General features: G+C 40.6%; 1 protein-coding gene across 1 annotated transcript; it reads left to right on the top strand.

Moving 5' to 3' along the window:
- Nucleotides 1-4,452: 4,452 nt before the first annotated feature.
- Nucleotides 4,453-7,037, top strand: LOC128844437 (migration and invasion enhancer 1-like). Its single transcript, XM_054042172.1, has 4 exons — nt 4,453-4,534; nt 5,148-5,234; nt 5,624-5,700; nt 6,767-7,037. The coding sequence occupies exons 1-4, from the start codon at nt 4,453-4,455 to the stop codon at nt 6,848-6,850; spliced, it is 330 nt and encodes a 109-aa protein (XP_053898147.1). The 3' UTR covers nt 6,851-7,037.
- The last annotated feature ends 7,165 nt before the right edge of the window (nt 7,038-14,202 follow it).

Here is a 14,202-nt window from a genome sequence, read left to right as displayed (position 1 = left end):
ATACAATGTAAAAACTTAAATATCTTAGAAACAGTAGCCAATCAGTTGTTTTAATTGTCATATTTGAATTCAGCACATCAAAATACATAATAAATAGCACATTTTATCTCTAAAGCAGACGGCTTCTCAAAAATTGTAGACCAGTGTAGCCACTCGACTATGAAGCAGAGAAAGCATTAGGACCAGGACTCCCGCAGAGCTTGCAAGTTATGTGCAGGACTTGGAATTCCCTGTAGGAGTTTGAGTACTGAGCTGGGGGTGAGTCTAATCCCACGTACATTGCTAGCTTGAGAACACATTTGTGTCCTAAGATTTACAGGTTTCTAAGTGCCAGATAAAATATAAAATAATCCAGACAGGGCCATCCCTAGAAGGGTGTGGGGCCTGGGGCAACCCCACCCTCTGCCCCCTCCCCGCCCCCATTCCACCCTTTTCCCCCAAGACCCCGTCCTGCCTCTTTCTGGCTTCTACCCCCTCCCCCGAGTGACACCGGGAGCCGGCAGGGTGGGGCCAGGTCACTCGCTGCTGCTGGCGCCAGGTCCCCCGCTAACTCCCTAGGCCGTCTTGGACCCTGCGTCCCGAAGCGCGGGGCCTGGGGCTCCAATTCCAGAATTAAGAAAAGAAAATCACAATTTCAAAAATAGTCCTTAAGGCGCTAATTGAGATCAACAACAACAACAAAAATTAAATGCAAACTGTTTCCCAAGCTGTTTGAGATGTGGTGAAAAAATAGCAGGACTTTTTCAAAAGTGACTAGCCCTTAATTTTTAATACTCTTAAGTGCCAAATGCATTGTCTCACTAACCTCAAATTATCTAACCTAATTCTCCCCGTTAGAACATGCATGATATTCCATGCTAATTGGTTTGGTTTGGGCTAAATTTGGGGGGGGGGCGGGGATCAGGATCATAACTTAGGAAAATGACTAGGTTTAAATTTAAGTGTGTAAAGTTTGCTTTTTCTCCATGACTGAATAGAAGATTCAGCAAAGTATATTCATCATCCTTTCCCTATACCCGAAAACAGATTCACAATTCACCATAGTTGGTGCCTTTACCTAAGGTTTCAGGCTGCTGCTTTAAACTATCCACTGCATACTTTAAAATATCAGATAGGAGAAATAGGTACAATACTGAAAGTCCATATTTTCAACAAGTTTCTACATTTTTGAAAATAAAAGATTAAAATCTATTCCAGTAATTCAGGAGATCTGTTCTGAACCATCTGAAAACAAATGGCAATTAACTGATTTTAGTATGTTCTTAAACTATTGTTAAAAGATATGTATTAAAATTTTCTCTTTTCCTTTATAATGAAAATATGGAACCCTGAATTGATCTTCATACTGAAGGAGCATTTGTTGTTGACTTTACACAATTAAAGAAATATTTTCCCCAGAATATATTCTTTAGCTGACACATTCAGCTAGATTTTCCAATATTTTTTCATTGTTTTTTTTTTTTAAAGTATTCTGATGGACTAATCTGCATAAAATGTGATCATAAAATGACTAGGCATTTTCTTTGCTGTTGACTCAACTTCCTGTAAAATAAAGTGCAATCTCACTTCTTCAGCCATCAATATCACTTTCATCCAGAACCTTTTAATGTTACTAATTTGTTAATTTAAAATAAAACAATCAGCCAAATGCAACAGAAGGTATTAAGGACTGTTCCCTTGCAGTATTTAGGTGCTGATGTATGTCAGTGCTAAACAATCTAACTGCACTGTCACGAAAGTACATAAAAGGTGAGTCCACCGAGAGGGCTGGTTCCCTAGCTACCGATGAGCAGCCATGTGACCTGGGAGAGGAGCGGCACTTGTTTTTCAGCCTGTGACTGCACTTTTCCACAGCTACCCAGTTTTTTCTGGTTGTTTCTAAATCAGTACCACACAATTTATAACCGCAAGAGGAAAAAGAAATTTTAACAGAAAGCATGGGAGTAACAGTGCATGTTGAATACTGGTAAGATATCACTTAGATTTTTAAAATGTATTATACTAATGACACTTCTGGAGAGGCTTCTGGATATTATGCAACTGTTTCTCTTTTTATAGTTAACGTTTGTTCCTTTTTATGAGTTTTTTGTGTGGAAAATTAACAGTCGGTTTCAGCATAGAGGTGGACTTGCTGCTCCCATGCTCTGTCGTCTGCCCAGATGCTATTGATTGGATCTGGGCCTTAGTTTGGATTTCACAAAATAGGGTTAAACATCTAACATATTAATATGTATGCTGGTTCTGTACATTTTAGTATCTCAGATTAGTACCAGCCAATGAGAATTTTGATTTATCAATATATATATATTGGCTGTATTTTTTTTAAAGTATATATTTTGCAGCAGTTCATTGAGAAGAATGTAAAATAGACTTCTGCTAGTTTGTACAAGGAACAAAATCATATTTTAAAGTTTTTAATCTACAGTAACTTTCGGTATCACTCTTAATTTCTGCTTCCTCCCTATGCCTTGTTTTTATGGCTGCCATGAGTCATTGTGTGAATATAGTATGAATAACAGCGTGTTTGACTCTATATAAAAGGACTATACTTTTTTTGTGGAATGCAGACGCTGAATAAAACATGTCACTTTGTGCATATCTCCAGAATTGCACTATAATGTTGCATGCTTGGTTGATGTAAATGTAGGTGGTGTCAGTGTGGGCTAGAGGAATAAACAGGAATGGGAGTCAGGAAATCTTGAGTTAAAATCCCACTCTGCCCCTTAGTCCCAAATCACTTCACTTCTTTCCCTCAGTTTCCCTATTTGTAATACGGAAGTTATAGCACTTAACTATCTCAGCAGAAACAACAAGGAGTCTGGTGGCACCTTAAAGACTAACAGATTTATTTGGGCATAAGCTTTCGCCAATGTACATGGCAGAGGGGCATTGCTGGCACATGATGGCATATATGACATTAGAGGATGTGCAGGTGAATGAGCCCCTGATGGTGTGGCTGATGTGGTTGGGTCCTCTGATGCTGTTGCCAGAGTAGATATGGGGACAGAGTAGGCAACGAGGTTTGCTACAGGGATAGGTTCCTGGGTTGGTGTTTCTGTGGTGTGGTGTGTAGTTGCTGCACCAGCATCTGGCCAAACGGGACAGTCCCTCCGCAAAAGAATAAATGGACACAAATCGGACATCAGGAACGGTAACATACATAAGCCAGTAAGTGAACACTCCAATCTCCCTGGTCATTCTATTACAGATTTAAAAGTCACTATCATTGAACAAAAAAACTTCAGAAACAGACTTCAAAGAGAAACAGCAGAACTAAAATTCATTTGCAAATTCAACACCATTAATCTGGGCTTGAATAGGGACTGGGAGTGGCTGGCTCACTACAGAAGCAGCTTTTCCTCTCCTGGAATTGACACCTCCTCATCTATTATTGGGAGTGGACTACATCCACCCTGATTGAATTGGCCCTGTCAACACTGGTTCTCCACTTCTGAAGTAACTCCCTGCTCTCCATGTGTCAGGATATAATGCCTGCATCTGTAACTTTCACTCTATGCATCCGAAGAAGTGAGGTTTTTACTCACGAAAGCTTATGCCCAAATAAATCTGTTAGTCTTTAAGGTGCCACCAGACTCCTTGTTGTTTTTGTAGATACAGACTAACACGGCTACCCCCTGATACTATCTCAGCAGAACCATTCTGAAGATGAATCAGAGTTGGTAGGTACATCACTTGTTAACAGATCTGCTAATGCTAAGTATTATATTTAAGGTGTATCCTACGTGGTTTAAAAACACCTTCCCTTTTCCATTTCTCTTCCCTCTGCCCACTTTGTGTTTTGTCCTTGTTCTTGTCTATCTCATCTTATTCCTGCCTATGTAACTCTTCTCATGCATGTCTTGTTTGAGAGAGGTTCTTGAGAACCTCAGAAATAGACTGCCCTAAATTAGAGTGCATTTTGTGTGGCAATTACAAGGTAACCATAACCAATGTAATTTTGGGCTCTCCTTATATCCTGCCCAAGAAGTTGCAGTAGGAGCAACATCGTTGCTATATTCAGGTCTTTGCCCCTGTTAGACTAGAATCACAAAAATTTAGAAAACAGCCAGCAATGACAGGTTTCAGAGTAGCATCCGTGTTAATCTGTATTTGCAAAAAGAACAGGAGTACTTGTGGCACCTTAGAGACTAACAAATTTATTTGAGCATAAGCTTTCGTGGGCTACAGCCGAAAGCTTATACTTAAATAAATTTGTTAGTCTCAAAGGTGCCACAAGTACTCCTGTAAAAAGCAACAGAGGGTCCTGTGGCACCTTTAAGACTAAGAGAAGTATTGGAGCATAAGCTTTCGTGGGTGAATGCCCACTTCATCAGACGCCAGTACTCTGGAAGAACAGACAAGTACTCCTGTTCTTTTAGCCAGCAATGACACTTGAATTGGAGTAGACAATCAGAAAACCTCTTAAACTGGTCACCACAAAAGAAGGCTCATATGCAAATTCCAGAAGACCAGGTTGGAAACATATCTAAGATTTCCTCCTTTTATGAAGCAGTCTCTGTTTCCAAGAAACCTGGTGAATGTGTTAAAATACAAATTGCCGTAACACAGTAGGGTTTTAACACATGTTAATTAGCTTATTTTAAAACCACACCTTTTTTCATAGTGAAGAAAATAATTTACTCCCATACTCTTTAAAAATAAAAATCCTACCGGAGGGGAATTTATAAGTAGTTTTAAGAAATATCTGAGAAGGGCTGTATTAATTAGTAAGTTAGCACATATCAGCCTGCAGCAATAAAGGAACCTTAAACCTACAGATTACTAGTAAATTTACAGGTTTGTAATCACCAGTCTGTGCTTACAGAAGTGTCTCCCTGGAGAAATACAGCACTAGAAATTCCCAAATCCGTTTAATAGTGTTGCTGTTTAGTAGCACAGCAACACTGCTGATCCTAGAGTGTGACTGACCATAGATGATGATCTCACTGTAAGAAAAGACTTGGGTAAAATCCTGGCCCCACTGAAGTTTATGCAAGTTTTACCACTGACTTCAACTGGGCCAGAATTTCACTTTGTAAATTTATGCCAGAAATTCCAATATAACTATAATTGCCAACCTAAAGCTAATTAGCAATTTATAGATGCTAAACCTTTTTTGTCTCTTTGGTTTTATAGTGGAGGATGAGGGTACGCAGCCCGTTATCAGGAGCTTGCCAAGAAAATCAAGGAGCAAGTTCCTGATGCGGAGATTTCAGATGAAGTGGGCAGGAAAGGTAAGATATTGAAATATTACACAGGCTTTATTAATAGTACTAAGTGCTGCTAAGTCGTGTAGAAAATGTATAAGCACTATCGTCAATTGGAGTTTCAGTTAAACTGTATATTAAACATAGGAAAGTCCTGATCTTGCCTTTTGCTGTTTATACCATAATGCTGCATCATCATTAGTGTGTTAACATGTAAGAGTTGCTGATGGTCCCATGGAAAATGTATTAGTAGTATAAAAGATCAGATCCAACCCAGAGTTCAGATTCACATGCAAAAGCTGATTTTTCCCAATTCTTTGGGCAGGGAGGTGGGGTTTCAATTGAGGTAGACCATTATTAATTAGAAATGGGCCCAACAAATGTTAGAATAGCACCTGAAAATCTCTCTCTTGCAGGAAGCTTTGAAGTGAAGATAAATGGCAAGCTGATATTTTCTAAGATCGAAACCTCTGGCTTTCCTTTTTCAGAAGATGTAAGTTCTGAATGTTGGTGGTAGACTGCATACTACGGTCTCGGATAGCAAATGTGCCTGTGCATCACCCTGCAGAAAGACAGCAGCTTGACTGACCCACTGCCAAAAAAAAAAAATATGGTCACAGATAAAGGGCCCAGATTGGGGGGACGCTAGAAGGGTTAGTCATATTCCTGCATGCAAGGGTGTCAGCAGCCCTTAGCCAATGGCAGCCCACCCTTTCTAGAAGGGGTTACCATCAGTAAATTCCAGTGCTTTTGACAAGCACTGGTGGCCACCCCTAAAAGATGTTACCAGGCAGAAGCAGGCCTGTTCCACACTCCTGTTGCAGCTGAGCAGCCAATCTCCTCAAACCAGATGCTGCAGGCTGCTTTCCCCTCCCTTTCAGCAGAGTTCTCTCCTTCCCCCCCGGCAGCATTTGATGGTGGCTACTTCACCTCCCACCATAGCCTGTGCACAGCCTCCTTTCCGGTGTCAGCTACACCACGTGCTCTTCTCACTGCCATTCCCACCCCTACCAGTAGCATTCAGCTTAGCAGCTAGCTCCAATTGTCTCCTGGCCAATCACAATAAGTAGTTATTTTTATTATGCATACATCACAAAATGCTGTATACACCTTAGTCCCAGGCTGAAGAAGAAAGGATGTTTTATAAGGTGAGATTTAAAAAATAGTGCTGCTACTTAGCACTTGATGCATTAAGCTGTCAAAGCTGTGTGCTGTTACACTGAACCAGAAGTGTCTTCAAGGGATTCCATCACAGTGAGGGGAGAGGAGGCCCAGATTAGGGTCGCTAAGCGCATTGGCAGATGTGTAGGCAGATGAATTAGATAGTAATGGTGGAAAAAGTCCCTGGAATCCAAATGGAGAGCAATGTTTTAGAATATTCATAGATATCTTAATTCCAAAGGAACTTCAATAAATGAAGCCGGGGCTAGTCTAATTTCTGGAACTCATGGCAGTTCATTAACCCCTTCCTGCCCGACGCCGTGGAGGCTTCCCACTCTGTCACTAAAATTATAGCAGTTTTGGTTCTGATGTATTTACTGCCTTGGTTTGATTTTTAGATTGTGGAAGCAGTCAAAAAAATTAAGGATGGAGGAAGCTGTGAGAAGATCATCAGGAACAAAAAAATTTGCATCCTTCAGTAGAAGGAACCACAGAATTTAAATCACTGGAAATGGCACCTGGATTCCAAGTTGGGAATAGATTCTTTTAATGACTGTTTTTGTCAAAAAGATGATAAAAATCAGGAAAAAAACAAGAAACTGTTCTCTGGGATGCAGAGCTCAAGTGTGTCTTACTGAACTACAATAAAGAGAAATGAGTTCTTTGCAATTTAATTTCCACCTGTGGTTTTTTCCCTTCACTTTTGTTTACCCTAATTTCTGCTTGAACGACTATATTATGTATAGCATTCCTGTACTATGCATTGCTCTCAGAAGATTAATGTTGTTTTATTTCAGTGGGCTTAATTTGCAAGGAGATTAAAGGGCTAATCACAGATAATGGGAGAAACAGACAAACTGAACTGTGATTGTCACTGAGAGTGGATGGCTCCATCGTAGATTCCCTGATCACTGAGATGCTCCATGGCTGTGTTTAACTTAAATCAAAGCACTGCAGACAATTCGAGAACCTTATGCTAGAGCAGTCAGATATCTGATGATGCCTGCACTCTAGTATGTTTGCATAGAAAGGAATGTATGTTCAAGGAGTTCATGGAGTTAAGAGCTATTGTGCAACAGGTTTTTCCATTTACAGATATGGCAAGTCTTTTTTTTTAATCTCTCTTCCTGAAAGTGAAGTCCAATGTTGGTTGTTTTACAAGTTCATACGTCAGTAGTTACAGTCCTAAATGAAATTTCTCATTTCCAAAAGCAGAGCCAGCAGGTGTGACATTAAGGTAGAAGAGCCAATTAGGGACTCAGGTGCCTCTTGTATCTTAAAATTATTCACATCAGGATCACCACATACCGCAAGCGTAAGAACGTAAGAATGGCGCTACTGGGTCAGACCAAAGGTCCATCTAGTCCAGTATCCTGTCTTCTGACAGTGGCCAGTACCAGGTGGCACAGAGGGAATAAACAGAACAGGTAATCATCAAGTGATCCATTCCTCTGTTGCTCATTCCAAGCTTCTGGCAAACGGAGGCTAGGGACACCATTCCTGCCTATCCTGGCTAATAGCCATTGATGGACCTATCCTCCATGAATTATCTAGTTCTTTTTTTAACCCTGTTATGGTCTTGGCCTTCACAACATACTGTGGCAAGGAGTTCCACAGGTTGACTGTGCGTTGTGTGAAGAAATACTTCCTTTTATTTGTTTTAAACCTGCTGCCTATTAATTTCATTTGGGGGCCCCTAGTTCTTGTGTTATGAGAAGTAGTAAACAAACTTCTTTTTCTACTTTCTCTACACCAGTCATGATTTTATAGACCTCAATCATATCTCCCCTTAGCAGTCTCTTTTCCAAGCTGAAAAGTCCCAGTCTTATTCATCTCTCCTCATACGGAAGCTGTTCCATACCTCTAATCATTTTTGTTGCCCTTTTCTGAACCTTTTCCAATTCCAATATATCTTTTTTGAGATGGGGCAACCACATCTGCACACAGTATTCAAGATGTAGGAGTACCATGGATTTATATAGAGGCAACATGATATTTTCTGTCATATTATCTATCCCTTTCTTAATTATTCCCAGCATTCTGTTTCCTTTTTTGACTGCCGCTGCACATTGAGTGGATGTTTTCAGAAACTATCCACAACAACACCAAGATCTTTTTCTTGAGTGGTAACAGGTCATTTAGACCCCATATTTATAGTTGGGATTATGCTTTCCAATGTGCAATTACTTTGAATTTATTACCATTAAATTTTGTTGCCCAGTCACCCAGTTTTGGGAGATCTTTTTGTAGCTCTTTGCAGTCTGCCTGGGACTTAACTATCTTTAGTAATTTTGTATCATCTGCAAATTTTGCCACCTCACTGTTTACCCCTTTTTCCAGATCATTTATGAATATGTTGAATAGGACTGCTCCCATGGGAGACACCACTCTCCATTCTGAAAACTGACCATTTATACCTGTCCTTTGTTTCCTATCTTTTAACCAGTTACCAATCCATGAGAGCACCTTTCCTCTTATCCCGTGGCAGCTTACTTTGCGTAAGAGCTTTTGGTGAGGGACTTTGTCAAAGGCTTTCTGAAAATCTAAGTACACTTGTATACACTGGATCCCCTTGGTCCACATGCTTGTTGACCCCCTCAAAGAATTCTAATAGATTGGTGAGGCATGATTTCCTTTTACTAAAACTATGTTGACTCTTCTTCAACAAATTATGTTCATCTATATATCTGACAATATTGTTCCTTATTATTTCAACCAGTTTGCCCGGTACTGAAGTCAGGCTTACAGGCAACTGGAGAATTGCATATTTTAGTCTAATTTTAATTTTAAAAAACCCCAATTCTCCTGATTTGTTTAGAACTGGTGACAGAATTATTCAGAATATTTACATACGACATAATTGTAGAGAATACATTTTCTAGAAATGCTTAGTAAGAAATCCACTAGATGCTGTTAAAAAGAGCCACCTTTTACTCTACGTAGCCAAACCATGAGCACACTCCAGCAAGCTGGACCAGAATTCTGTGGCAGGGTCTCTGGATTCTGCAGCATTCTGGTGTGGCAGACTCAAAATTATGTAGCAGCTCCAGATAAATGTTAGAAAGTGCTTTTTTAAAGCAGTTAAATGTGAAGGTGAATAATACAGTAGGATCAGTAGCGCCTATTTATCTTGATACTAAATTCAGTTTAGTTTTACACTCTCCTCACCCCCCTTTCTTATTTAAGTATCATGTAGACTTATATCCTGTCAATTCAGATTTGCATCATGTAAGCCACTGAGGGCAAGCTGTATTTTTTGGCAACTGGGAAGGAACAGGTTGGAGTTTTGGCATTTGGGGAGGCAGTTTGGAATTGTTTAATCATATTAGGTGGATGTCCTTGCTAAAATGAAGACTGATCAGCAGTGAGATAGCTAAGTGTTAATATTTAGATTGTCATCACTGCATTAACCCACTGAGATGAATGAGGAAATTCACATCTCTTGGCGCTATTGCGTCCAACAGTTTGCAGGCTCAGGAAGACAACATCTGCCTCAGTTACACTTTATTCATTTTTTCAATATTTTCTTCACAACCATGAGGGCTGAAACTGTTTTTTTTATTTATTTAATTTTATTTATTTATTTAATTTTTAACTAAAACCTTAGATTCTGAAGCACAGGACTGTGGCTGGCAGTGAAATTTGTGGCAAATTGTGCAGTCATAGAATCATGGAACAGATGGGGCTTTGCATATTACTTAAGGGAAAGCCTTCCATCTTGTAGTTTAGTAAGGGACATTGAAATGAATATATAGTTTCTACTTATCTAGTGTCAGGAGCAGGGCCGGCTCCAGGGTTTTTGCCGCCCCAAGCAGCCATCACCCACCCCCCCTCGCAAAACAAAAAACAAACAAAAAAGCCGCGATGGCGATCTGCGGCACTTCGGCAGGAAGTCCTTCGCTCCGAGCTGGAGTGAGGGACCCATTGCCGAATTGCCGCTGAAGAGCCGGACGTGCCGCCCCTCTCTGGTGTGGCCGCCCCAAGCACCTGCTTGGTAAGCTGGTGCCTGGAGCCGGCCCTGGTCAGGAGCAGCAGCAACGGATACTGCCAGAGATCTTTACAAACTAAGCTCCTGAATGAGCAGTGGGTGTCTAGGGCATTCTATTCCCTCTCTTTTAATAAGTTTCCCAGCCCAGGCAATCGCAGAGCACAGATGCACGCCCCTCTAGCTTATCCTGTACAAACCTGATATTAACTTGCAAAATTCTTCTTTATTCTGAGGCATTCTTGATTCAGGTATCTTACAAGGTTGCTCTCCCCTGACTGACTGCTCTTGAGTTTTCTAGCAGTAGGGCATTGAGTCATCTGAAGCATCACTCCTCTGGTTCCCCAGAACAATTACTGTATATCCTGTGTCATTGAGATGACACCTAAAGGAAGCGTGCTGGTAAATGTGTTCTGGAAGAGTCCATCGTTATTACAGTGACCTCTTTCATGCAGTGTGATGTGACTTTCATATGGGACTGATTGGTACAGTTTTCCTCCATTTGCTTAAAAATATAGCAATCATTGGGTGACGAAGCAGGAAATGTAACTTTAACTCACCGTCAAACTGACTTCCATAATAAAAATCCTGTGCAATTCAGGAAACCTGCTCTAGTGTGAAGAAAGCAAAACCAAAATAGACAGACAATTTTTTTTAGCAAAGAATAACTGTGATGGGTTTCGATCACAGAAATCCCCTTGGGAACTGCCAACTGATGTGCCAAGACTACTTCTGCCCCTACTTTCCCTGCCAGCTTGGGACTCCAGCAACCTGTCTTGTTGAACCAGACAGACCAGTCTGCTCCAACACAGACCCAGGGTCTGAACCATGTGCTCCAAAGCTGCAGACTTAACTGAAAGCAACTTAAGAAGTGTTCCTGTCTTTAACACTCAGATGCCCAATTCCCAATGGGGTCCAAACCCCAAATAAATCAGTTTTACCCTGTATAAAGCTTATGCAGGGTAAACTCATAAATTGTTCACCCTCTATAACACCGATAGAGAGCCATGCACAGCCCTTTCCTCACCCCCCCCCCAGGTATTAATACATACTCTGGGTTAATTAATAAGTAAAAAGTGATTTTGTTAACTACAGAATGTACGATTTAAGTGGCTCCAAATAGTAACAGACATGACAGAATTTGGATTACCAAGTAAAATAAAATAAAACACACAAATCTAAGCCTAGTACAGCAATGAAATGGAATATAGATAAAATCTCACCCTCAGAGATGTTTCAATAAGTTTCTTTCACAGACTGGGCACAATCCTTTCCCCTGGTACAGCCCTTGTTCCAGCTCAGGTGGTCGCTAGGGGATTCCTCATGATGGCTCCTCCTTTGTTCTGTTCCACCCACTTATATATCTTTTGCATAAGGTGGGAATCCGTTGTCCCTCTCTGGGTTCCCCCCTCATTCTCAATGGAAAAGCACCAGGTTAAAGATGGATTCCAATTCAGGTGACATGATCACATGTCACAGTAAGACTTCATTACCCACTTGCCAGCACACACGTATACAGGAAGACTTACAAGTAAAACACAGCCATCTACAGTCAATTGTCCTGGTTGATGGGAGCCATCAAGATTCCAAACCACTATGAATGGCCCACACTTTGCATAACTACAATAGGCCCTCAGAGTTATAGTTCATATTTCTAGTTTCAGATACAAGAGTGATACATTTATACAAATAGGATGACCACACTCAGTAGATTATAAGCTTTGTAATGATACCTTATAAGAGACCTTTTGCACGAAGCATATTTTAGTTACATTATGTTCACACGCATCAGCATACTTCATAAAATCATATAGAGTGCAATGTCACAATAACCTTACATAAATGGCTGCTTGAAACTGTACTCAGACTTCTGGCTACAAAGATTAATGGTTTTTAGGCTGTTAAATAAACATTAAATCCTGATACTTTTAAACCATATCTCCAAGTTAACTTAAAGAATCAATCCGCATGGTACATTCTCTGCATTCAGACAAATCTCACAACAAATTGCAATGTTTATTTTACCAATCCAAGATAAGGCATTGTTTTTCACATGATGTTGTGACAAGGGCCTAGCACATTTTTTCCACACTTCAAAATCATTATTCTCAGGTCAGATAATTAGGAATATTTTCCATTTCTGCTTTTGTGTTTAAAACAAAACAAAATCAGGAGCAACATTGACAAAAAATTTACCAGTGTTCTGAAGGAATCTGTGATTTATGTGAGGGTAAATAGACCCATTGTTAGGGGCAGTTTTCTGATTTGTTAAGGTTTTTGTAGGCACAGCTACATAACCCAGTAAAGTGATGGTTTTTGTGTCATTCTTGGGGTTGGGGCGGAGAGAGGTGCTTGTGCAGTTTGATCACACAACAGCACAACTCCCAATAAAATGAAACAGAAGGGAGGTTCACTACATGAAAGATTTTTATGCTGTTAGAATTCAACTACCAGAACTTTACTTTGACTTTTCCTTGAATCTGACATCGCATTATGAGTGTCCTTTAGGCTCAATCCTGGCCCTACCTGCCAGCAGCTGAGAAGGGACTCTCCTTATAACTTCATTATTTATCTTCCATTCGGTAACCTCTGTTTCTACGTAGTGTCCTTGTGACGTTTTATTGAGTTGTCCAGAATGATAAGTCACCTTGTTACCCTTCGGCCTAAGCGAGAGAGAGATTTGCTGCAGCTAGACTGGGTGTTGGCTTCCAACAAACTCCTCAGGACGCTACCAGGCCTTTCCTTGCCTTGCAGGGAACTCTTGGTGCACCTATTTCCCAAACCCTCTGGAAGAGCATTCCTCTGCAGCATCCAGCCCCGTCACTGGATGTCCACGCAATACCAAGTCCGCTGTCTCAGAGACAGAAGAGAAACCAGTCTGCTGGCTCAGCGAAGGATGCCCTCCTTGCTTTAGTATAACAGCACTGAGTGGAATTTATAATAAACCAAAGAGCAGTTCATTAATAAAGACAGAGATTTAAGTGATACCAAGCAGAGATCATAGACACAGAAACTGGTAAATCAAACAAAAGAATAACACACTTCTAAGAACTTCCATGTCCACTTAGCAGGCTCCAAGCTTTGTCTGAAGCAGTTTTCTCACCTCTACAGTCCCTTTTTCAGCATCACCAACCCTCATAGATGCAAAGAGCGCTGACCTCTTTGTTCCCTAAGTGATGGGGAACGAGATGCCTTTTTTCTTTTCCTTATATTCTCCAAAAATCTTCATCTCAAGAGTCAGGTTGACCCACGGGCGTTCAGACGGTGATGTCCTCCAGTGAGCATCCATACACACCATCCATACATACATCACGCAATGATATTATTGACCAGATGTCACCAGCTTATTTGATACTACACAGGACAGCTTTACAGATAAATACTATGACAGTAGTGTGTTAGGTGTAGTAAGTGTGTCAAGCCTGATAGGAGTTCACAGAATAGTAAGATCGGAAACATTCATTAACCTGGGAGGTAATGTGTCCGATCCTTTGGGATTGGTAGAACCTTTTCTTTTACATGATGAAATAAGATTTACAGAAATTTTCATCATATTTGACACGGTATCTGGATCGAGGCTTGAGGCTGGATCACTTTAAGGAAACTGTTGTTTGGGCTTCTGAGTAACCAGTAAGGTAGTAAAGAAGCTGTTTTATGCTGGTTTGGTAAATCTAAGTATTGGAATATCCACCAGCTTTTTGAGGTTTAGCTGCCCCATTCTTTGCAGTTCATCCTAATTGAGTGATCACAGCTGGCCCCCACTAGGACCCCAGTCACAGGGGGTATGAAAGGTGGATCATCCGTGCCCTACTTTTGTTTCATCCACCTATCCTGTTTTATCTGATACCT

Source organism: Malaclemys terrapin, chromosome 10 (assembly GCF_027887155.1).
Source record: "Malaclemys terrapin pileata isolate rMalTer1 chromosome 10, rMalTer1.hap1, whole genome shotgun sequence".
In the NCBI taxonomy this organism is placed as follows: Eukaryota; Metazoa; Chordata; order Testudines; family Emydidae; genus Malaclemys; species Malaclemys terrapin.
Note: the sequence above shows the minus strand (reverse complement) of the source record. Positions and strands in the feature narration are given on the sequence as shown.

Coding starts and splice junctions, on each gene's coding strand:
- LOC128844437 (XM_054042172.1), top strand. CDS start 4,453: ATGCAAATTCCAGAAGACCAGGTTGGAAACATATCTAAGATTTCCTCC. Junction 4,535..5,147: donor CTCTGTTTCCAAGAAACCTG/GTGAATGTGTTA, acceptor GTGGAGGATGAG/GGTACGCAGCCCGTTATCAG. Junction 5,235..5,623: donor AGATGAAGTGGGCAGGAAAG/GTAAGATATTGA, acceptor TCTCTCTTGCAG/GAAGCTTTGAAGTGAAGATA.